This window comes from Syzygium oleosum, unplaced genomic scaffold (genome assembly GCF_021117445.2).
Source record: "Syzygium oleosum isolate NSW1041296 unplaced genomic scaffold, Sole_v2.1 Sole_v2.10, whole genome shotgun sequence".
Lineage (NCBI taxonomy): Eukaryota > Viridiplantae > Streptophyta > Magnoliopsida > Myrtales > Myrtaceae > Syzygium > Syzygium oleosum.
Genome location: NW_026607494.1, coordinates 6,742,502 through 6,765,471, shown reverse-complemented (window position 1 = coordinate 6,765,471; position 22,970 = coordinate 6,742,502). Strand labels below are relative to the sequence as shown.

General features: G+C 38.8%; 1 protein-coding gene across 7 annotated transcripts in view; it reads right to left on the bottom strand.

Moving 5' to 3' along the window:
• The window catches only part of LOC115688889 (uncharacterized), a 51,385-nt gene that overhangs the window by 12,890 nt on the left and 15,525 nt on the right, over nucleotides 1-22,970 (bottom strand). For 5 of the 7 annotated variants that reach the window (XM_056315471.1, XM_056315473.1, XM_056315474.1 and 2 more), the window contains 18 exons: nucleotides 20,037-20,187; nucleotides 17,927-18,022; nucleotides 17,694-17,795; nucleotides 13,292-13,350; nucleotides 13,048-13,150; nucleotides 11,679-11,843; nucleotides 11,436-11,552; nucleotides 9,299-9,579; nucleotides 6,633-8,206; nucleotides 5,308-6,524; nucleotides 4,466-4,594; nucleotides 4,239-4,394; nucleotides 3,071-3,676; nucleotides 2,924-2,995; nucleotides 2,332-2,799; nucleotides 2,027-2,216; nucleotides 1,164-1,938; nucleotides 967-1,083 (listed from right to left, as the gene is read on the bottom strand). In XM_056315471.1, coding sequence (XP_056171446.1) covers nucleotides 967-1,083; nucleotides 1,164-1,938; nucleotides 2,027-2,216; nucleotides 2,332-2,799; nucleotides 2,924-2,995; nucleotides 3,071-3,676; nucleotides 4,239-4,394; nucleotides 4,466-4,594; nucleotides 5,308-6,524; nucleotides 6,633-8,206; nucleotides 9,299-9,579; nucleotides 11,436-11,552; nucleotides 11,679-11,843; nucleotides 13,048-13,150; nucleotides 13,292-13,350; nucleotides 17,694-17,795; nucleotides 17,927-18,022; nucleotides 20,037-20,187 — 6,378 coding nt within the window. Of the gene's footprint in view, nucleotides 1-966; nucleotides 1,084-1,163; nucleotides 1,939-2,026; nucleotides 2,217-2,331; nucleotides 2,800-2,923; nucleotides 2,996-3,070; nucleotides 3,677-4,238; nucleotides 4,395-4,465; nucleotides 4,595-5,307; nucleotides 6,525-6,632; nucleotides 8,207-9,298; nucleotides 9,580-11,435; nucleotides 11,553-11,678; nucleotides 11,844-13,047; nucleotides 13,151-13,291; nucleotides 13,351-17,693; nucleotides 17,796-17,926; nucleotides 18,023-20,036; nucleotides 20,188-20,945; nucleotides 21,025-22,970 lie in introns of those variants that run through there. The other 2 variants (XM_056315477.1, XM_056315472.1) reach the window with 2 other exon arrangements.

Genomic DNA, 22,970 nt, shown 5'->3' with positions numbered 1-22,970 from the left:
ACAGTTAGTTTCACCAGGGCAGTCCAACATTAGCTAAGAGATTAAGGTGAATGAAATCATTCCTCTAGCTGCACGATTAATTGCAGTAATGCCTACTATGTTGTAGGTCTAATACAGGTTTACTGCATATTATACAGTCTGCTTGTAGCAATAACTATCACTTAAAATTCATATTAAAGCCAAAACTGTAATATTCTAGAGCGCAGCCTACTATGGAGCCATTGCATGCCTACTTTCAGCTATATGCAATAGAGATTCTGCAAAAGCCCTATCTCTTTCCTACTCCTCCCTATACCGGTGGTGAGATGATATCAATTTTCAATGATGAATTACATGATGACTGAAATTGAGACTGTAACTTAACAATTATCACACGATGATGTAATTAGTATTATGTTGAGTGCACAATAATTTATTTAATGACAACACTATTTATAATTGATAATATAGTTAATAATAATAATGTACTAATGAAATTGTTATATGCTTAATAGGTAACACATTTATAGACTAAAATAATCTGATTATAGTATTTCACATTTGTAATCATGTAATTAGAGAAAGTGGTAAGGAATTTTGGAGATTTTATCCCTATTCCTTTGCTGTTACGGTCTCAAACAAGAGAAAGCAATAGTTATTCCATCACTAAAACCAAACAGTGTAATAGCTTTTACAGTCTGTACTACTAGAACCCTGACACCTTATCTATTAGTGCAACCAAATGTGCCATAGATACTGTTACCAACTTCAGAGTGAAATAAGAACCAATGGAAGCAAACAAGAACAGTCTTTGGAATTTTACATCAGAGGAAAATGACATATTCATACCACCCAATGTATGTCATAATAAATCCCCTATTCTGTACAGCTGGCAATTTTGAGCACCACATAACCAAGAATTAAATATGATTCGAACATGAGGAAAAACATAACTTTGTACGGTTTAACTAAACATGGTCAGAATACCTTGTACTATCTGCCCAGTGAAGATGAGAATGTTGCTCTTTGCCCAAATGGAAGATGAAGTCAGTTCCCTTCTGCTTATAGCACAACTCCTTGCTGCAAGCATTACTGATGACATATCTGCAAATAGAGAAGAGATGAACAAGCTAGCAGGATATAGTGCACATCTATGACCATTCTTTTTAGCGGAGCTGCCATACCTGGGCTGAAAAGTGATGGCCCTTGTCTTCCCAGCAAATGGTTCAGAAAGAATAGATGAAGTCACAGATATTACATATGCAGCGTTTTGCAATGGTTGAGGAACAAGAACACTGGTGAATCCACTAGCAGGAATAAGAGGAAATGGCTTTGACCATAAGTTGCTAGACAATTTTTCTTTGACACGTTTAGGCAGAGATCTACATAGCCTAACCATATTATTACCCAGACTTGAACTGGGGTGAGGGGAATACGCATACCCCTTAGCCTTCCCATGGCCATCATCTACAATATTCAAGTTGCTGGAGCTTGACTGGTTGCTCCAATGCCTTCCCTTATTCGGAGAAAACAGTGAGATTCTTCTTTGATCTTCCTTACCATCCTTTTCCAAATGCACAATGGAAGGTCCCGATTTGATCAGAGGTTTTCTGGCCATCCTCTTACCATCAGCAACCGCATCATTCCAAGTTGGAACAATAGAATTATCGGAAGAGTCATGCCAAAGGCAATCAGTTTGTGATGCTGGAGATTCTGAATCATGATCATGATTACAAGATAAAAGGCTGAGGCCCTCCTTCTTGATATGAACTTGTTCTTGTTCTACCAACTCATAGCATGATGGAACAGTGAATAAACTTTCTTTCAGTTCATCAGCAGAGTTTGATATGCTGAGTGGAAAACCAACACAATTATAGATCAAATAGGGAACGAAGATAAAAAGCTCCCGAGCCCCAGAAAATGCATCCAATGTCTTCTCGACAGTAACATATATAGGACCTAAGTTTATTGAACAGAATATTAACAGCTTATTAAAATACATTTGTGTAAAAAACCATTGCCAAAATATGCAGTAGATATGAGTTACCATTGTTGATAAAAGGATCGAAAGTCAAGGTCTCTGACGCTGTAAATTTGGTTCCACTGAACTTGGCTAGGGTAGTGAATGATTCTGCAGGAGAAAATCTTGAAACTGAAGGTTTAAATTCTTCCATATGAAATTCAATCCCCAGTTCATGCGAAGGGTCAACGTGATGGAAGTTTGTTTGCACCTGAAACTAAGCAATTAATAACTTTCTAGACGCAGCTTCAACAGTATGCTGGCATATAAAGAGAAGAACAGAGCGCTACATACAAATCAAACATGTTAGTTTTAGTAGGTAGAATTCAAACCTCTGAAAGCAGTGCTGTGCGACTAACTCCTCCACTTTCAATAGTCAATGACACAGCTTGTGGAAGATAATTGTGAACCACCAAAGGAGTACTCAAACTAAGCTGGTAAATAAAGTGTTTACTTGATTTATCAAGGCCAAGTAGTAAATCCTCACTATGTTTCCCAGCAGGTTCCATAGAAATATCTTTTAGAAGAAGATCAGAAACCTTCTTTGGTTTTACAGATGGAGGCAAATAGATCTTCTTTAATGACAAACAACAGCGGAATGGATCACTACTTGGATGTGAAGGATAGCATACAAATGAACGAAGGGATCCAATCTTGCTTTCTTGGGAGAGAATATTTGGGAGATTATGAGGTTCACTCCATACATAAGAGTTTCCCAAAGGTCGCCACCTTATACGACCAGCTTCAGCTAAGTGCAAAGGGAGTGGAGAATTCTGCCCAGGATAGATAGGATCTATAATCTGAAATAGTGAAATATAAAAGATAGATTAGAATTATGGGCGAGAAAATACAGATGGTAAAATTTTTTTATTCTTACACAAATAAAAATCTCCTCCTCTATAGAAATATGTTTAAGTTCCTTACCTTTGGAGATACACCCAATGGAATGTCAAACCGCAACTCCAATGGCACAGAAGTTTCATTGCATACTATGACCTGAAATTTGTAATTATAAGAAGGAAGCAAATGATCAAACCCTTAAAAAGTACACAAGAGCAATTTTTCACATACCGTCGAGTACAACCGAATTAACTTACTGAAGCGCTGTACTGAAACATCAAAGACAACAGGGACAATAAAACCTTCTCCCGCATTAATGCCCTCTTCGAGATTTGTGTACCTTGGAATATCCACGGTTTTCTCAAGTTCTAATTTATTTGATGCCTTAGAAAAATCCACCACAAAATAGCTCAATCCGACAAGATCCATGGAAATTGGCACAGAAGGAACAGAGGTTCCGTCAAGCTTGATTGAAATAAAGTGGTGAGCCACTCCACTTGATTGCTTCTCATTTAGTTGACCAGAGGAACGAGTGGGTCTAAAACGAAGCAATTGTTCCTCGGGAGTCTCATTACTATATATTGGGACAGAACAGCTCGATTGCACAAGACTCCAACCCTTCACTTCTTTGGTATCAAGTGCAGAATTTCCTGATCCTTGAAAAATACAATATGATAGAGGCAAAGAAGTTAAGTTCTGAAGAATATAAGGAGCATATCTTCCTATAGAGGCATCTTCCATATAAGGAGAGTTCAAGAATGTCCGTGTTTCTGAGAGGTCAGTCGGTTTCTTTTCATCCCAAGCATCCTTGATCATCTCAAGAGCCCTGCAAACAGACTATAACAGGCAACCGTAATGACCAAGATGTTAATCATTCACGAAAGCCGTTAAGCTTAAACAGTATTTAGTGTAAGTACATAAGTTCCTGGCATCAAATTATAGCTACATTTGAAAGGATCAAAGAGTTCCCCATTTGAAGAACAAAACATGCATCCTGTTAATTGAGGTAAAGAACAGTTCTTACCATCTTAGCTACACTATTGCCACTCTTATTAACTGATTCCCTCACCATTTTAAATGTTTGAAATTTAGTCTCTTTCCGCAAGTAAAATGTTTTTGTTCCGGGTTTTTTGTTTTGGTAGCATTGTTCAATCTCTAAAACTATATTCTTCACTGAAGAAAAAAAAATCTCAATTAGTAATAAGAAATCAGCGACTGTCAGAAGCTTCCCTCCTACACTAGTTTTCCAGCTGTTGAAGACATTTCAGCAAATCGAACTTGAAGTACTACATTCTACTAAAGAGTTAATACACAGTAGTGTTCAACCAAAAAAAAAAACAAATACAGTGGGGAAATGGAAAGAAAATTAACAACCACCCAAAATAAGATCATTGCATACCTCGAGAAAGGATTCTGTAAAGTTCAAGTTGAGCTGAGCCACAGAGTCAAGACGGATATCCGTGATGATGGAACTATTCAGAAGAATACTGATCTCACGTTTCCTACTAATGCTAATCTGAAACTTCCAAGGTTCAATAAATGGCTCCCACATGACCTGTGATGAATTTTTACCATATGTTCACAAGAAACTATTTCTGACAACTTTGCATTCAATAAACTACTTACCTTGTGAATGTTGTTATAGTTAGCTTCAAGGTCGCTCACAATTGAGCACTCTACAGTAGTTCTACACACATTAGAATGGAAGATCAAGTTCCTGATAAGAATTTCCAGGAGAGGTCCACTGCAACTCCACTGCATTAAATCAGAATGAAATTCAAGACTATAAATGATTCAGTCAAACCCTAGAGACATGTAATATGTGATTAAATATAATGAGAAAACAACAAAAACGATCCTTAATGCACAAAATATATCTAAAAATTTTCCTTATGTATGAATGCAAAATAAGGCAATAACATCCACACCAATCATTGCAAGTATTATAAGGCAACAATTAAGCGTAGCCAGACATGAAGCTTCTTTAGATCCTATTGGCCTGTGAAACTTTTTGAACCCACATGTATTTGACAACAAAAGATCTTGCATCTTAAGGTCATATACAACAGATCTCATCATGCCACTATGCCTAATTATGCAGATACTTGCAAATGCATCTGACTTTTACTGTTAGGGTTAACACATGTTTAATGCACTCTTGAAGACAAATCTAATCTTCCTTCCGACGGCAATGTTGCTTCTCCGGACTGTAATCCCTTTAACTGGTCACAGATTCATATTTTCCCATGTTAATTGTGATGCCTCCAACTGAATGACATTCTCAAAAAATATGTATCTGAGGCCATCATCGATTAAAGATTTTTCCTTGGCAAGCATATAGAGGGAGATTGCTAGCCAGATTCAGTGCAAAAACAGCATCATTCATCATTCCCAAAACAGTCATCAAACCTACAATAGATGGACCAACGAAACAGACAGCAAATAGAAGTTCAGATTTCTCAACATACCCTTCCATCGGTCAGCAGTAGAGATACCCTCCGCACATGGAGCTTACACTCAAAACAACCTATTGCAAACTGAGAGGAACCTCCTTCAGGAATACTCATAGCAACATCATGCCAAAAGTAGAATACTTGATGTGAAAGCACCAGATCTATATGGTCGCACTGAATATCTGCAGAGACATGTCTATTATCAGTCTTGCCATTATAAATTTCTGCCTCAAGATTGATCTTAAAAATCTGGACAAATGGGGACGAGTGAAGGTCACCGTCTTCCATTATCTCAACGTTCAAGCTTATATTTTCCACAATGGATCTCAAGTTGGAATTCCTCTCGCTAATGCACAATTCAGTGCATTTGCTTTTGATAGTGAGCACAGCGAATTTGCATTGTTTCTTCCCCAGCATGGAAGACGACATATTATGATCCTCAGCAGGTCCGCATTTGAATTTCCCATACATGCAGCAGAAATTGCACACATTAATGGGAAAATGAAATGCAACACCAATGTTTTCTAATTTCACAATCAGGAAAGATGCGTCCTGCTTGATATTATCTGATACAACACAATCAGAAGAAGCCAAATTTGAAGGACTTTCAGGAACTATAAGCACTGTATTCTCAACAACATGAGGATCATCATCTGCATTTGTTGATGATGCTTCCCAATGATCAGCATCAGTCATTTCTCCAATAATAGAACTGATCATGTCAACGATCTTCATCCACTCCAATAGCTCCAACCAAATATCAAGAGAAGGAAGAAAAATAGATAGCTCATCTTTGACCTGATCAAATCTGGAGTAAGTAATGCCGAGAACTGATGAAGCTGAATGAGGGGCAGAACATCTTGCTAAGATTGCATGACTACGTAAAGAGTACAAGACCACTGAAGAGAAGCTCAAGTTCAAGAATTCAGCTGTCTCATTTCTCAATGATGCAGAGCACTTAAACTGCATCTCAGCCCTAGCCAATGGCTCCGAAAGGATTGAGTCTTTTGTTGAATGATGCAACTTTGTTGACAATGAGTCAATAGAGAGCACAACTTCTGTTAAGAGCATGCTTGGGACCACAGGTAAGGAAGTGTTATACTTGTTTATGGATCTCCTTGACTGAAGAAACTGTAATACATCTGAAGTGAAAAGTTCAGACTCCTCTTGGACTGAAGACAACTGATTTATGACATCCAACAGTGCAGCAAATCCATCAATTAGAAAATTGTCTGTTCACATAGAAGGTAAAAACCATCAGTAATTGAACACACAAAGAGAGTGACATGCCAAATTCAGAAGACCCATAGACTGTTCATGAAAAGATAGAACCAGCTTACCATCGGCCATAAGTTCACATACATAGATCTTTCCCATGATGCACATAGAAGCATCAGAAGAAACATTCTCCCGCGGTATTCTTAGCCACACATCGGCATTGAGTGTCTCGATCAAGGTGTGAATATATTTCTGACCACGTTCATCTACACCTAGCCTACAATCTCTATCATCCTTACATAACAAAACTGAAAGCGATAACTGCCGTCCAAACATATTTAAACAGTGACTTTCCTTCGAGATTTTGTACTCTGGGACCAAACATTCAGAAGGAAGGTCCTTCAATAAACCATTCAGAGATCTGCCATCCACAAAACTACAGTACAACTGTGGTATTTCAAGTTTTAGAAATTGAGAGCCTCTCTCTTTCTCAATTAAAATTACTGTGGAGTCCAATATCTCGAATTTATAAACAAGTGTACTCTCGCTTTCTGCACGCTGGTTGCTACTATTTTCAAAATTGAGCTGCTTACTTGAATATGAAGTCCACTCAGGCAATGAAAAGTAACCAATTAATATGGCCAAATATTCAGGAGGTAGAATGCAGCACACATGCTGAATGCCAATGCTCACTTCAACTTGGGAACTTAAATGAGTGTTTCCTTTCTTCACACGCACATTTAAAACAGGAGAATGATTCTCAGAAGAGGGACCCCACAAAAATTCGTTTATCCTTTGACTCCACCATGATGATGTCAGAACTAATTCCTCAGCTGAACACAAGATATCCATGGAATCTTCAGAGAGGATAACTGCCGAGTTAACTGTAGGCAGCGAAACTGTCCCAATAATGCATGAGGAATCATGAAAATGCACTTTGACACCACAGAGGTTCAGATTAAGGACAAACTGATTGGTAGAGGATTCAACAGGTAGAGAACGAGCATCCATACCAAACAAGGACTTCAGTGATGATGCAAGACAAATCTTGGATCTCTTTTTTGGTATGGACTTAGGATTTCTTGATTTTCTAGTTCTTGTAGTGAAATTATTCCTCCAATCAGCAACATCATAGAGAAGAGAATTCTCAAGGCTACTCAAATAACCAGAAGGACGGATAGTGACAAATGGAAAGTGACTTAACATAATGCTTGCATGATCAAGGCATCCAGCTTCAATGAAGTTTGAAAAACCAAACCTTTGACTCCCAGCACCAGGTAGAGCTATTGAAACTCTTTTATCTTCAATGAGGGGAGACAAGATTTCAGTGTTACTAGACAAACCATACCCAGCTAGTCTGTCAAAAAATTCTTCCATCAAAGGAAATATGTAAGGGTGACAATGCAGATCGCCATTATTCAAGCATATGAAAAAATTATGGAAACCAGTGGTTTCGTTTCTAGAAGCTTCATAATCTAAAGAAAAACAAAAATCAGCAGATGTGACTGTTCTGTAGTCGATTTTGTCCATGTTGCTGGCCCCAATACTGAAGCCCTGTTGACAAGGAGCACCAGTAGTAGACATACTGCCAAATAAGCAGACAGTATGCTTTTTTCTTTCATCCTTCAAAGAATAAATAATGATGTTCAAAGCCTTTGCACATATCCAGCACTTCAGACGCTCTGTACAATCATACCTGTTGAAAATAGGCATTGCATGAACTTAACTTTCCAGAAAAATAAAAAGAAAAAAAGTCTGGCCAGCATAACAATTAAATAACATTCTCAATTTTACGAGACCTTGAGGGTTCTCTTCTCGAGTGTACAATGAGAACAAAACAGAGAACATAGCTACCCTACAAGGAGTATCCAATTCCACATCAACGTTAATAACTCGAAGTACATTGCCTTTAATTCTTTTCTTTTAATCAACTATTGCTATAAAAGAGAACTATGAGATGAAAACAATTACTTATGATAATATAGGAAAAGCTATGCACAGACTCCCTACACCTATGTTTTTTCATACACCCTTATTTTGGGGAAAATTCCGGATTAACGAATTTTATGGATTTTATTTTCCACAATCTGTGTAAAGCAACACAATTCGTGGAAGAGGCATCAAGGGAGTACAAACCTGTTTATTTACAAATAAAACTTTTTCCAAGTAAAGAAACAAGCTTTAACAATGGAAAGGCTGTTCTGGCACACTAGGAGTATACAAGAACTAAAAAACAGTGAAAACCAAAAAGAAAATGCACTCTAATGTGTTGACAGCTCAGAACAACCATCAAATGTGCTTGAAAGATAGAAAAACATAAGATGGACACCGAAATTCTTCTAACAATATTTTTTTCTCACGCAATGCACCTCACAAGACATAAAGTGACAGCACTCCACTTCTCTTAGGAGGATGAGATCCACTGACTAACTTCCAGAAATGAAACAGGTGAAGAACTGTCCTTGGCATCAGCCAACACATGCTAGGAGAGTCAAAAATTTAATTCCAGAAGTGATGAACAAAGTTACAATAAAGAAACAAGGTACACTATGGCCAAAAAAATTGAAACGAAATACTAAAGGAACGAACCAAAAAGGGCACATGAAAGAGAGGAGAAAACACAATTACAATCAAGCAACACTTAAGATCTACAACTGAACAATGATAAACTAAGTAAATATTAATTTCTAGCTGAAGGTATAAATTACAGACATCCAATTATTAATGATCAAAAGTATGACATGCATATAAAGCCGACTAAGAAACAAGTTTTACGTACAACCACTACCTGATATCTAATTCAATCAAAGAGAAAGTGCATGCAGAGTTGTTCTCCCCTTCATTCTCAAGGTCGACAAGTAGAGTGAATTCCTTCAAATTTGCAGCAATTGAGAAACCAAAGATTAAACTTTTCATATTGTTCGAATTGTTGGAATATGGACTGAGGCTCCTGACTGGTGAAAGTTCATACTGATGATGCACAGCTTTTACATATTCAACCAGTTCCATTGCTGCAAGGTATATAGAGGGGGAAAAATGTGCATCAAACCTGGAGACTGTCATACAAACCTGAAATTATACAATAGAGAACAATATAAATTTATAATCAGAGGAAACTAAATGAATAATTTCTATGAGAACCCCAAAAAAAAAACATGTAACATGTCTCTGGCAACCATGCACATAATCTGATGATGATGTTCAAAGGTGCAGATTACACTTATATACCTATAAGGATATAGGTATTCTGCGCTCGTTCTGTTGCCAGTGGTGATGAGCCAAAAAAAAAAAATTTATGAAAGCTTGACTTCTGAAACATAAGGCCAGTGATTTGCATACAGAACTCTTAACATAGAACTCATTGAGGTTTTATATGGCAAATGAAAGAACAGGTTATTTGGGATTTGCTTTTCCTTTCCCTTTGTCTCGCTGAAAAAAAAAATTGCATTAAAACTCCAAGGAGACAGAACCCAAAAGGAGATAGCAAAAAGTTGGCAAAAAGCATATCCTATGCCTATCAATTGGGAAATTACAGTTTACCGAAGGTTTTGGATGACTTTTCAGTAAGGTTTCCCTTTTTTGGCCTTTAAATGTTACGTACAAGTTATTCTTGCGTCAATAACCAACCGTGTAAAGTGTCATGTACATCTGCCTTGTTTCACATCGTGTTGCTAGGAGCTTAAGAGGCTCCAAAGTCTCCGGGAAACTTATAATCTGTTAGGGAGCGTGCAGCAGAAGCTCCATACCTTTCGCCCGGGGATATCACCAAAAGGGAGCCTAAGTCCGAGCTTGTTAACATATCCAGTTGGATCCACCCTTACTCAAAAGCTTAAGCCAATGAGTTATGGGCCAACTAAGATATATTGACTGCTCTACACCACACCAATTATCCAATGTGGGATTTCTCTAACACAACTCACAAATGCATACCACCACCACTTGAGTGCAAAACCATTTTGAGCAAGCCTATTTTATTGAAGATGAAGAAAGAGATCTGTCTTACAACTCTTTGATTTTGGCTAGTGTGGATGGAGAGGAACGTAAGAGTTACTAAAGGTGAAGAAAGAGATCTGGCGGGCATAAAAGTTCACCATCGAAGTTTTTCTTAAATACATAGATGGTTGGAGATGGTACATATCTTAGACCTACCTGATACTTCTCCTGCAAATGATTTTTGTTTGAGGGCTAGCAACCCCCTTGGTGCCACTTCAGTGACATTTTGTTTTAACCAATGGAAAGACATCAAACGCTGAAAATTACTATATTGTATATGTCTTTTTATTGAATTAGGATGCTCTCTTTTCTTTACGCTGACGATGTCCTAGAGCTACTTGTCATGTTACCTGATCTGTTTGTTCTCATTCTACAGACTACTTCCATCATATGAACGATTAATGTGTGAAACTCGTCTTTCTAGTTAATTAAGTTATTCATCTATTCTCTCCCTTTTCCGATTGGGAGATTCCTCTTGGACCTTCAGTGGGAATGAGATATATCTCTGGAGTTTGCTGCAAAGTGGTAATTTGGCTGTGGAAGACCAAAGCACCTATTCTTATCCTTCAAGTTAGACAGCTAAGTTCATGCTGCAGTTTCTTAACATTGACAAAACTACATAGTTGAGGATCACAGTACCGTTCCTTAACATTCGACTGTTGATGATAAGTTGCAGTTCTAATGTTCTACACATCTCGACGCCAACAACTCTAGCCTCTCCATAAACTGTGAAATAGACCCTGCAACTAAGGCATCCATTGGCAAAAGCACACAGAGTACCAATTAAGTGAGCTACACGCACAGACGCATGTAAGCATAATCACGCACAAGTACTAATCTCACCTACCCACCTACATGCCAATAGGCACTTCAAAAACACAAGCTTTCATTTGTGAAAAGCATGCACACAGATTAGAAGAGGATAAGATTACCTCTAGTCTTTTTGATATTAGTTTATCCACAATGGCACAGGATGCCAGGAAACCAGAAGCAGAGAAATTCTCCAAAACCGTGACTGGTTTAGAATGAGAAGATGAGATTAGTTTCACCTGAAACAGCAAAAACTATGTTAATCTTAATGTTTAGATTCCAGTAGGAAAATGAAATGTTCGTTCTTTTGATTAAGAAACAGCAAAAGAAAATGCTGAGGCACCCAAAAGGTTCTGAAGACAGACCTCGCAATCGTCCAGCTTGACCTCAAAATGATCACACAGATCCGAAGATTGGAGCTCCAAGAAATCATATTTTGGAAGGGAAGATGAAACGCCCGTAGGTGCATAAGTCTGGTCTTCATCCAAAAGGCACTTCGATTTAATAAGAAAGGCTCCGACCTTCAATGACTGAATAATTATGGCGAGACAAGTCAGATTCAATTCCATGCTTAACAACCATGTAAGCAACTCAATGAAGATGCCAAACTACAATGGACAGAACTAAAAGGTCGTCATATTTAAAAGAAAAGAAAATTACATTCGCATTCTTGTTTAAGCAGAACAGAAAAGACCCACAAACGAAAACACAATTAGTTCTGTTAAATATTTTCACAAATGTCTTCATAAATTTCAAGTATCCTATGATAGTTATAAACTGCTCCAATAAACACCAGGCAATCGGCCTGATGGATAGTTGCAGGGTTACCCAATATGCAGATCACTCCATTATGTTGAATGAAGATGGTAACTTCAAATGCCAAACGAAATCACTAATTCTGAACAGGAATGTTTTTGAAGATCAAAATAAATAATCTGGAATATCTAACAAGCATCTCCCTCTTCTCCCCTCCTCGTGCACACACGACTGAAGCGCTTGTATCCAGATGGCCATAGATGACGAGTGCAGATCTCCGGCCATCTATACTCAGCATGTTATACCTTGACTTGTGCAGATCGTATGGAACACCAGATTGAGCGATTCAGATCGCCAATGAAGAAAGGATTTCTCAGTAACACTGGATAGCAATTGGGGGGTGGGGGTTATATCAGGACGTAAGGGGTTTGACATCCAGCGCCAGCAAAGAAAAGGATAAATTGCACAATCATTTTGTAGTTGGATATGACAAGAAAGAAGTTCAAATGACTTGCAAAAAGAAGTTCTATTAGTTATAAAATACTGCTAAGATATAAGTATATCAATCACTGTGGACCCATTTCCTCACAGCCAAAACATTTCAGAAAAATGGTTCTTCAACATACTATCAGAGCTTCAGGTCAAGGGTCAGGACAGCAATACAGTACCTCCCTTAAAGAATTCCCACAGCAATTACTTACAGGTTCATCATTGATCTAGCTAATAGCTTACACTTTCCAATTGGACTTTCTGATATGGTCACATTCAAAAACTGACTCAAAGGCCATATATATTTTGTATTTTAACACATCTAACAGCACTAACATGTGAAAAGTTAAAGAGTTGAATCTAAAACCATTGCATAAAAGGAAATGAACAAAAAGACAAGCACCAAAATGGAGCTGACAGAGAGATGATCAATGAAGTGCAGTTTCTGGCCATGGACATTATGTTCTATGTTTCATATCCAAGACTAACCATTTCGCGTAGTTCTGAGTCTGCACCAGTCCACGGCACATTTAAGATGACATCAATGATATCGACATTCCATGACACTTTTCTGTGACTTGACAAAACATATCTGCAAAAAGAAAGACAAATCAATAAAACAAACTTATGAGGCACATTTGAATGGTTTTTGGACAAAATCACATTACAGCTGACATTAAGAATTCCTTTGAAAAGACAAAATAGCACAAGTCAAATGCTATAGAGAACTTACTCGGCTTTAGAAAGTATTCGAATTCTGTCATCTTCAATGCCATCTAGTGAAGAGAGTATCTGCACCAGAAAGATAATATTTTCAGATTTATTAGATACCATTCCGTTATGACAATTTTTACCTTTGTTGGAGCAAAACACTTGGAACAGAAAAAACTCGATAAAACAATGGTCATCTCCAAATAAAATATTTGGCAGCTCTATATGTAAAAGCTACTTCGCAAGGATCAACAACTAAAAGAAACACATTAATTCTCCTTTTTAACCGAAACTGATTATGTAACCTGAATACACTAATAGAGCACCCTTTTGACTAGCAGGAATATTTGTTATTTATGAGAGAGCAAAAATTATCGAAGGACCCTAATGAGTGTTGGGTTATTTGTGCTAATATTGCTTGACTCCTTGTATCAATTCTGGTGGGAACAAGGAGAAAGGCATTGGACGAGGAAGTTCTGAAGTGGAGATAGGCTTCTTCTTTGTCCTTGAGAAAAAATTTTAATGGTCGATTGCTGCCTTCACTTGAGATCAACCAGGGTGGTTCTTGGACAATTCTGTTTCCAGAAGCCCACGGTGCTAAAGGGTGGTGGAAATTTACATGAATCTCCTTGAGTTAGGACAGGTTATGCTCCCAGGAGTGACATGAGACAAATCAATGCAAAAGCCACAAAAACTTCTTCCTTCTTGTGAAGTCGACCCCACTGGGACTTCGTCTTCTGGAAATTGCCCAAATTGTGGCTTTGTTTGAATGGGAGGTTTCAGCCAAACCAAAGCTTTGCTGAGATATTGATTGAGAAGAAAAAACTAGAGTACCCAGGTTTGATGTTACAAAGCTCTCTGAGGAGGAAGATAAGGCGAATGCACATATAAAACAAAAGGAGTCATGGTGGCTGTGCAGTGGGACATCCTAGCTGATAATAAAGCTAGCTCAGCTTTTGAAGATGGGACAAATTCATTTCCTTGGTCTGGGCAAAAACCGTGGAATTCTCTTTCCTTGCTGCTGTTGATGCCTATGTGTCTATTAATAGCAGTGATGTGCCTGTTGAGAATGTTCTTGGCCAAAGGATATCTGATGAAGAAGAAGATTTTTGCTACTCAGACAACTTTTCTTCAGATTCTGAAATCTAGAGTGGGAAGGAAGTCTCATATCATACATGCTCCTACAGTATCTCAAGAAGCAAAGGGACAGGATAGAATCAAGTTGACGGATGCTTTTGCAATGGAGTGGTCCGATGAGGAAGCTTCGCGATGGGTCCTTATCAATATCAAAGGGATCAGTGAAGTCTGGGGGGTTACTACTAAAGAACTATCGGGCGATGCTAGATATAAGTGAGGATGATAGGCTACGTGGACTTGTTGTACCTCTGGAATTTTTCAGTCAAATCCTATTATTCCAAACTCTTTTTCACTCAGATGCAATTATAGCAGAGCACACTCTTCCCATGATATCTATTTGGTAAGTAAAGGTTCCATTGAAGGTTTCCTTTTTTGCTTGGGAAGCTGCTTGGGGATTATTCTAACTTTGGTTAATCAGAGGAAAAATACTAGATAATGGGTGTTTTTGTGAAAGACTGAAGAGTGTGAATCATTTACTTTAAAAATGTAGATGGACCACAGAGATTTGGACTACAATACTTGCAATTTTAGGAGTAAATTAGGTGATCTCAGGCACGATGTGATGCTCACTTGGGCTTGGAGAGAGACTTCAGTTCATGCGTTGATAAGGAACAGATTGTAAGATAATTCCTCTCCTTGTTTTTTGGCCCATTTAGAGAGAGAGAGAGAGAGAACAAAAGGGCATTGCAAGTATTTGAATCTTCTTAGGATTCTTTTAGAGATAATTGGTTGTACACTCTTCACTTTTGGTATAGCAGGAAGTTCAGTTTCATAAATCTAGATTGTTGGAAATGTTATAAAGTTTTTTATGCATAATTTTGTGTATGGGTGGCTTCTACCTGAAGCCATTATCTATAGGGGCGGTACCCCCTTGGCACAGCTGCATTTCATTCCAGGTAGTCACTGATTGCAGCCCACAAGAGAACAATTTAAAATTTGAATCCCGCTTATACATGCAGTTAGGTTTCTAAAGCTCATGTGAGTAAGACACAGAAAATACAGCACCATATTCATAAACAAATTCTCAGCCTTGGTAGCGGAGTAAGTTTTATGCTGCGAGGAGTAATTTCTTATACTTCCGATTTCATGATTTCCTCCTAAGCTGAGTTCAGTATTGTTATGCGCCCATTTCACATGTCAGCAGCTTCCAATAGGATATAGATCTCTTTGTGCACAGAAAATTAATTTTTATAAAGCCCAATCAGCATTGACCAGTTCACCGGTTCGACCGGGTCAAATTTGGCTCAAACCATTTTTCAATCTAAACAGAAGAACCAGACCTGCAATGGGCCCATTCCCAGCCGGTCATTTATTAAGCATTAACTCGGTCACAAGTTTCAATGAATATGCACTGATGCAGAGTTATCAAGCTGGATGTCAGTACCAAATGAGATAGCTAGCAGATCTCCATATGACTTCCATAAAAGTGATTTTACAGAACAGCAACTAGACATATTCTAAAATCTTATATGCAATTTTTTGTCAGCATTATAGGTGAATTGGAGATGGAGATGGAGAAATTGAAATTAGGTGGAATAAACATTTTCATTTCATGGATATCAAAAAATCACTCTTCTGGCAGCAAAAGAACTAAGAGAACCACAGATAGAGAGCTCATTTTTAAGAAAGAATATACCATGCCAATCATTACATTTACGTCCACATGTAACTTCCCTTCATAGCAAAACCCTGAGATTTAAATTACAAAACCACAAGATTTCACTCCTTAAAAGGCTCTCTCATTTTCAACCAAATAAAAAAGGCTCTCTTGTTCTGTTCTCTCCAGATCAGCAAAGATATGACAAACGAATAGCGGAAATTCAGTACATGTATAAGAAGCTGCTCAATCACTCTCATCCAAGGACAATAAACGGAAAAATACGTGCAATGAACATGAAAGAGGCGACAATACTTTCCTCATAATCAGATGAGCCGGTAAGACCAAAGTAAAACACTCATATATGAATTCTCTATGTCATATTTTATGAAACGAATCCAATTATTAATATAGACAGGACATGTTTTTGTTAATTAACGCAAATCCTCTACCAGTCTATGATTGTCTCAGCCAATCAAAAATTATTATGTGGCATGTATTGTTCCTCATCACAAATGACAAATCCATGAACCAGTTACCTATTCTAAGGTTGATGTAGGAAAATGAGTTCTAAGTAGTGAGCCCCATTAATTGAGAACTTGAAGAGAATCCCAACAAATGAAAAATGACAATAAGTCGATTTCTTTTGGCATCACATTTAAGGCTTCTTAAGCATCTCATCTAACAAAAGAATTGCATCAGACAAGTCCAAAGCAAAGATTCACCGAGATTGAATTATTCTTCAACTCTATTGAGAAAAAAAAAAAAAAGAACCATATACATAGACTCTTCAAAAATTCTACTCCTGGTTGAAATAACAAAACCCTTAAACAAGAAATTAATCCTAATAGGAAACCTCTAAAGGAAATAATATCCCCCGGAATACGAAAGGGACACTTAAAATTCCAATAAAAAAGACTACTAATTCAACTCCAACAAGAATCCTAATCCTTTTGGATTCTTATTTAATTAATGAATCGAGACAATAGTCCATCTTCACCACAACTTAGTACAGAGGTCAATATTTAAACAAATATTAGCTCGCTTGACTATGCTGACTGGATGAAAGGTGAATTGGATTAAGAGAGACAGAGACAGAGACAGAGACAGAGACAGATAGCTCCAACCTAGCAGGTGTTCCACTCAACTCTCAATTTGATAGATGGTGATGCAACGATCTACGAGACAGATATGGTGTGTGCGTGTGGGTGGCTCAATTGCTATGTGTGTGTTGTTGGAGGAGGGGGGGAGCGATAGACTCTGTGACAATATTGATTTAAAGAGAGAGAGAGTGCAAGGCTTTGGAGGTCCATGATGGTGGCAGAGAATGTGGGTGGCAATCACCGTTTCTGCTGATCTGGGGGACAAGAAATTACTCATTGCCCAGTGAACAGCACCAAACACAGCCAGCTCCAACAACCCAACAGAGACAGAGAGAGAGAGAGAGAGAGAGAGAGAGAGAGATGCGGTACTTGTTCTGGTAGGTCTGGGGATGTGTAATGCCTGCTTGAGAAATTTGCGCATGCCACATACACAGAAGGAATAAACAGAGAAGCAACTAATCTAACACATCAAGCAATGTATATTAAACAAGGAAATGCATAAATCAAGCCCTGTCATAAAGGAATAAGGCAAGATATTAACAACATTTAGCAAAACAAAAGCAATGCAAAGAAAGGCTAGAACTTACCCGTTCATGCTGAAATTCAAAAGACTCCAATATATCAAGAAACTTGATGCAGTCGAGGAAAAATTCAGTATCAATTACCACTGTGAGGGGTTGAATCGTAACCTAACAAGAGAAGCAACAGATAAATTACTTAAGTAAATAACACAGACTTGAGTCTAGTATCAATAGCTAAACAACTGATGACTAGCATAAAAGTTACTCTCCACATGGAGAACTGAAGCAATAGGCCGTACCTTTATTGACATTGCAACTTCTTGTTTTGGTGAAATATCCACTTGTATCTTACAGGAAGGATTGTCAGCAGCCTGCAAACTTTCCCCTGGAAGAACCTGCAGTAATGTCAGCAGATGCAAATGAAGGTTAAGCTAAAAAAGAAAAAGACAGTTCCATAAAGAAATGTATTGCGATCTAAATAGACATGAGATAAAGAGTCCGCCTAGAAAGAGGCAAAAAAAAGGACCTAAAATGGCGTGGAGGAGACATTACACAAGGATAAGGAATACCTTCATATTACAGATTGTTTTCAAAACCAGAAAGAACCGGTCTGGTTTTCAGTTTGCAGTTGAACAGGTTCAACCACAGGGTTAATTAGTTGCACAGTTTACTCATGTAAGTATACAGTGAAACCCATCCAACCCAACATGAGAGCACAGCTCAGACGGCTGAGACACTCATTCCACTTTCTAGAAGACTGGGGGTCTATTCCCCTTCCCTCCTCTCTCTAAATTTGTTACAGAAAGATCGGTCAAACTAGTGACGTGCTCACTGGTTGCCTAATTAAACCAGGTCACTACCGGCTTTGACCAGTTCTTGTCCAGTCCCAGTAATTGAGTAAAGCAGGAGCAGACCGTGGTCCGGTTCCCGGCCTTAACCGGTTGAACCCGCCAGTCTAGTTCAGATTTAAAAACATTGTCTTACAAAAAATTCGAGTCAAAATCATGCCCAATGACGTGAAAGGATTCATACAGCTGACCCTACTTAGTGGAATAATGCTTCGATGTTGTTGTCGTCATTGCCGTTGTTGCATAAGCCTCAAATTCACATGAAGAAACAATAGTCTAAGGTTTCGTAATTCAAAAAGAATGTAAACTAAAAACATATCAGTGTAAGGTTTTATAATTCGAAAATTATTTATTTTGTTCAGATGATAGACGCAATATAATTCCAAAAAGGAAAAAATCACTCATGCTAGTATGCCATGCCACTGTTACCAAGTTCTTCAGCAACAATGGTTAGTTTACTTTGACCATAAGAATGCTAAGCAAGATGTAGCAGAGGAAACATATAAAATGATAAAGTCTAGCTATAGTAGAAGACAGAGAATAAGCCTTTAAGGCACTCATATAGACTTGCCTTCAGAGAAGCAGATAGCTCAGAATGATGTAATTCATGGATCTCTTAATATTGAAGCCACAAGCACCGCATGATGGCAAATGTCTCAGGCCGACACTAAGACTATCCCTCATACACGCACTACATGATGCTAACTTCACACGACTCACAGGAGCACACACTCAATAGCCATTAAAGCAGGACAGGAGCTGAAATTAGACCATCTATTTTTAGCAATATATTTTACCAATCCAAAATGGTCTGTTCCATATTTCTCATTGATTATACTCTCCAAGAAAGATAATTTTAGTCCAAACGGATTTTTATTGATTCTCAATCAAACTACTCCAATACGTCAACCTTCTTGGTTGCCTCCAATCTCCTCTCAGTAAATCTTGAGTGTCTAACTTATATACTTGGTAGAGGGGAAAAGTAACAAAAATTTAACCGACATGCTCATTAGGGTGCGTGTTTGGCGGTAGCAACTTCCTGCGGTAGCTTTGGGTGCTGTAGATGTTGTATAGTTCAGTAGCCACTAATTAAAGGAAAAAATATTCTTGAAGATGTTCTACATCCTCCAAAACAATTGGGAAGAGTGCCTTAAATACTGGAGTCATTTGCATCGATAAAAATTGTCTTAAAAACCCTCAAAGCCATAGCTTCGCAAGCACCTACAGGGTGCTTCTTAAAAGTCAAACCGGTTAAATGTATTCATACTTCAATTGCAAAAATAATTGGTTTTTTCAGTTGTCAGATTTGGTTCTTGACATATTAGGCTGTTATCTGCAATCGATCCCTCCCTCGCTTCCTCCAGTGTAGTATTTTCTCTAAAATCTCTCTTCCACACCCCCCCCCCCTTTCTAAATTTTACACTCATTCCTATGATATTTTGAAATTTCTCTTTGAATTAATGATCCACTACGCAATCACATCTACCTTTCTAATCTAGACTGCAAACTTGATTCAACCAGCATATTACATGCCATAAAGTTCGAAGAAAAAAGCACCAACCTGCCTCATTTGTACAACAACATTTTTGTCCTGTGGGTAGATAATCCTGAATGTATTGATGCCAGCAATAGCTAGAGCAGATTCTTCCCACATTGTAAATTCAACAGAAGCTTCGTCAACAAGGAGCTCTGCCATGTCTTTCCCAGATTTCCTGTGCCAAAGCAAATAATTTAACGATACTAACAAGATGCAGAACATTCCATGGGAGTGGTAATCATACCGAAACATTCTAATCACGTTTAAAGGTTCAAACCATGAAAACTAGGTACAAAAAGGTTCCTACAGGTACTCGAAAAAAGGAACAAACAAAAAGCACAAGACTTATCACACAAATAAGAAAGCTCTCTGACCAAGTGATCAAACACGAAAGCCCTTGAGGTATTGGGAATTACATACAATGAATCCATCATCACCTTATTTAAATGTGCATGAGCATCTATTAAACATGATGATAAAATTGTCTCCCACCAGAAAATACGGCCATAACTTTTTTTCGACATTAAGTACACCAGAATTGCTAACACTTGTATACTGAATATTCAGCCCTAAAACTTTTCAATTGAACAATTAACCCCAAAAAGTTTCGACTACTAGTCTATCAAGTCCTACAAAAAAATTTCACTGAAACCTATGTGCATCAGTCTCATACACCCCCAGGTGGCACTACCACATAGAATTACCTTCTAATTTAACTGAAGAACTAACAAAAGGACGTCAATAATAACTTTTCGATCGCTTTAGGAACTCATTGCTCCATCCAAGGTTGTAGGACTAAACTGCACGTGTACACAAGTTTCAGGACTCCTAGTGCACTGATTCTCAAATCACTCAATGTGCACTACATTTAGTGTAGTCTCAAAAATTGATTAGAATTGTAACTCCCTCCAATTAAGAATCCAAAGGACCTACCTTTTCTGCATCACCTTCTGCACAGTGGTCACTGCCTTCATCCTTGTGAAAATGTAATCAACAGTCATGTTTTCAATTAATTACTGTTAAAGGGTATAATGGTCTTTGGGATTTTGATGTGTATATATACCGTATTTTCTGATCAATAAAATATACATCATTATTCTACTTACATGGTATCAGAGCCTAAACCCTAAAATTACCGTCGTCCACCACCAACCACCGTAGAACCCAAGACCGGCAACCTCATACAAGGCCGGCGACCTCATCCGGCTGTCCGGGCGAGCGTTGCGACCCGGCCGGGCCCAGTGAACCAGATCTCGAGGTCGCCCAGCCCCGCGAAGCGCCGGTGAGCTGATCCGAGGTCGCCCAGCCCGGCGGCGCCGGCGAGCTGATCTAAGGTCGCCCTAGCCTGGCTAGCAGCCGGCGAGCTGCACCCGAGGTCGCCCAGAGCCCCGGGGAGCAGCCGGCGAGCCAGACCCGAGGTCGCCAGTTCCCTGGGCGCACGAGCCGGACCCGAGGTCACCCAGCCCTGGCGAAGCCATTTCCGGCGCCGATTTAAGTCCTCCAGGCGTCGATCGAAGGTTTCCGGGCCGGGCGACCCACTTCGACGTCTTCGACGTCACTAAGTGAGGAGCAACCCCTTCGATGGCTGCGATTGAAGTGGAATCAAAAAAAGAAGAAGAAGAAGAAGAAGAAGGAGGAGAAGGTGAATGTGTTCTAAAGTTTGACTTGGTTGCTGATATGCTTGCGGGAAGGGAGATTATCGCGTGTATGTTGGTTTGGATGATTGGATGTGATGTTGGTTTGGCTAATTGGCCGATTACGTGTAGTGCTATACATGTAGATTGAGAGAGGGGGCCGAAAATTGCGTATAATTACCGTACCGGAAATGTGTTGATTGGTTCGGATTTGGTCGATAATTTTGAAGTTGTTGTGATAGGTTGTGGAGTTTTGTTTCTAGTTTAGTGTGAGTGATTATGGCAGATAAGAACAAAGGAGTATTGACTGAAGTCGTATCTACATCTTCTAATCATTTGACTGAGGAAAAATTAGCTGGGATCACCAACTTTCAATTGGAAGAGAATTGTGGTGATAGTATTGACCAAGAGAGCAAAATCACCATTTGACAGTGTCACGAACTGCTGCCGATACTAAATGGGATACCATGGATGCCGAATTCTTGGGCAAATGTGGAATTCTATGGAATCTCACGTGGTCGCCTTAGTTACACATGCCACTACCGTTAAGGATTTGTGGGATTACTTGAATGTCCTTTATTCGGGGAAAATAATCTCTCAAGGATCTATGAAATCTCCCAAGATTTCTTTAGAGTAGATGTAAAGAATCGGTCTCTTACTCAATTTTTTGCTGATTTTAAACAAATGTATGAGGAGTTTAATCGTCTTTTGCCAATTACCTCTGATGTTAAGACGATGTAGGAGCAACGAGAACAATTGGCTGTTATGGGATTTTTGGGAGCACTTGGACCGAGTTCGATGCGCCGTTCACAAATTCTTGGAGGAAATATCGTGCCTTCACTAACGGAGACCTTTTCTGGTCTTAAGGGTTTCACGTGAGTCATCTAAGGATATATCCCCCACAGTGATAGTTACTCGCCTTGGCGCTCCCAAGGAAATCGAGGTGGTGGTCAAGGTCGTGGTGGTGGTCGTAGTGGCCGTGGCTTTAATAGTGGTGGTAGTGGCCGTGGGTTCAATAGAGGCCAATCACGTCATACTAGCAAGCATCTCTAGTGACAAAGGGAGTAATACTGGACTTGCACGAACATGTCATTATTGTGGTATGCCCGGACATATTCAGCGTTTTTGCTATAAGCTTCATGGAAAGCCCTCATTCTACTGTCGCTAATGTAGCCAATGCAAGAGAGTTGGGTGTTTCTTCGCAGCCTTCGGGGAGGAACACCGATTAGAATGTCGAAGAGGAACTTGCTAGGTACAATCGGTTCCAGATTTCTCACCAGCTTCCTCTTCCACGCCTACTTTTGCTCGTATGTAATGCAACAAA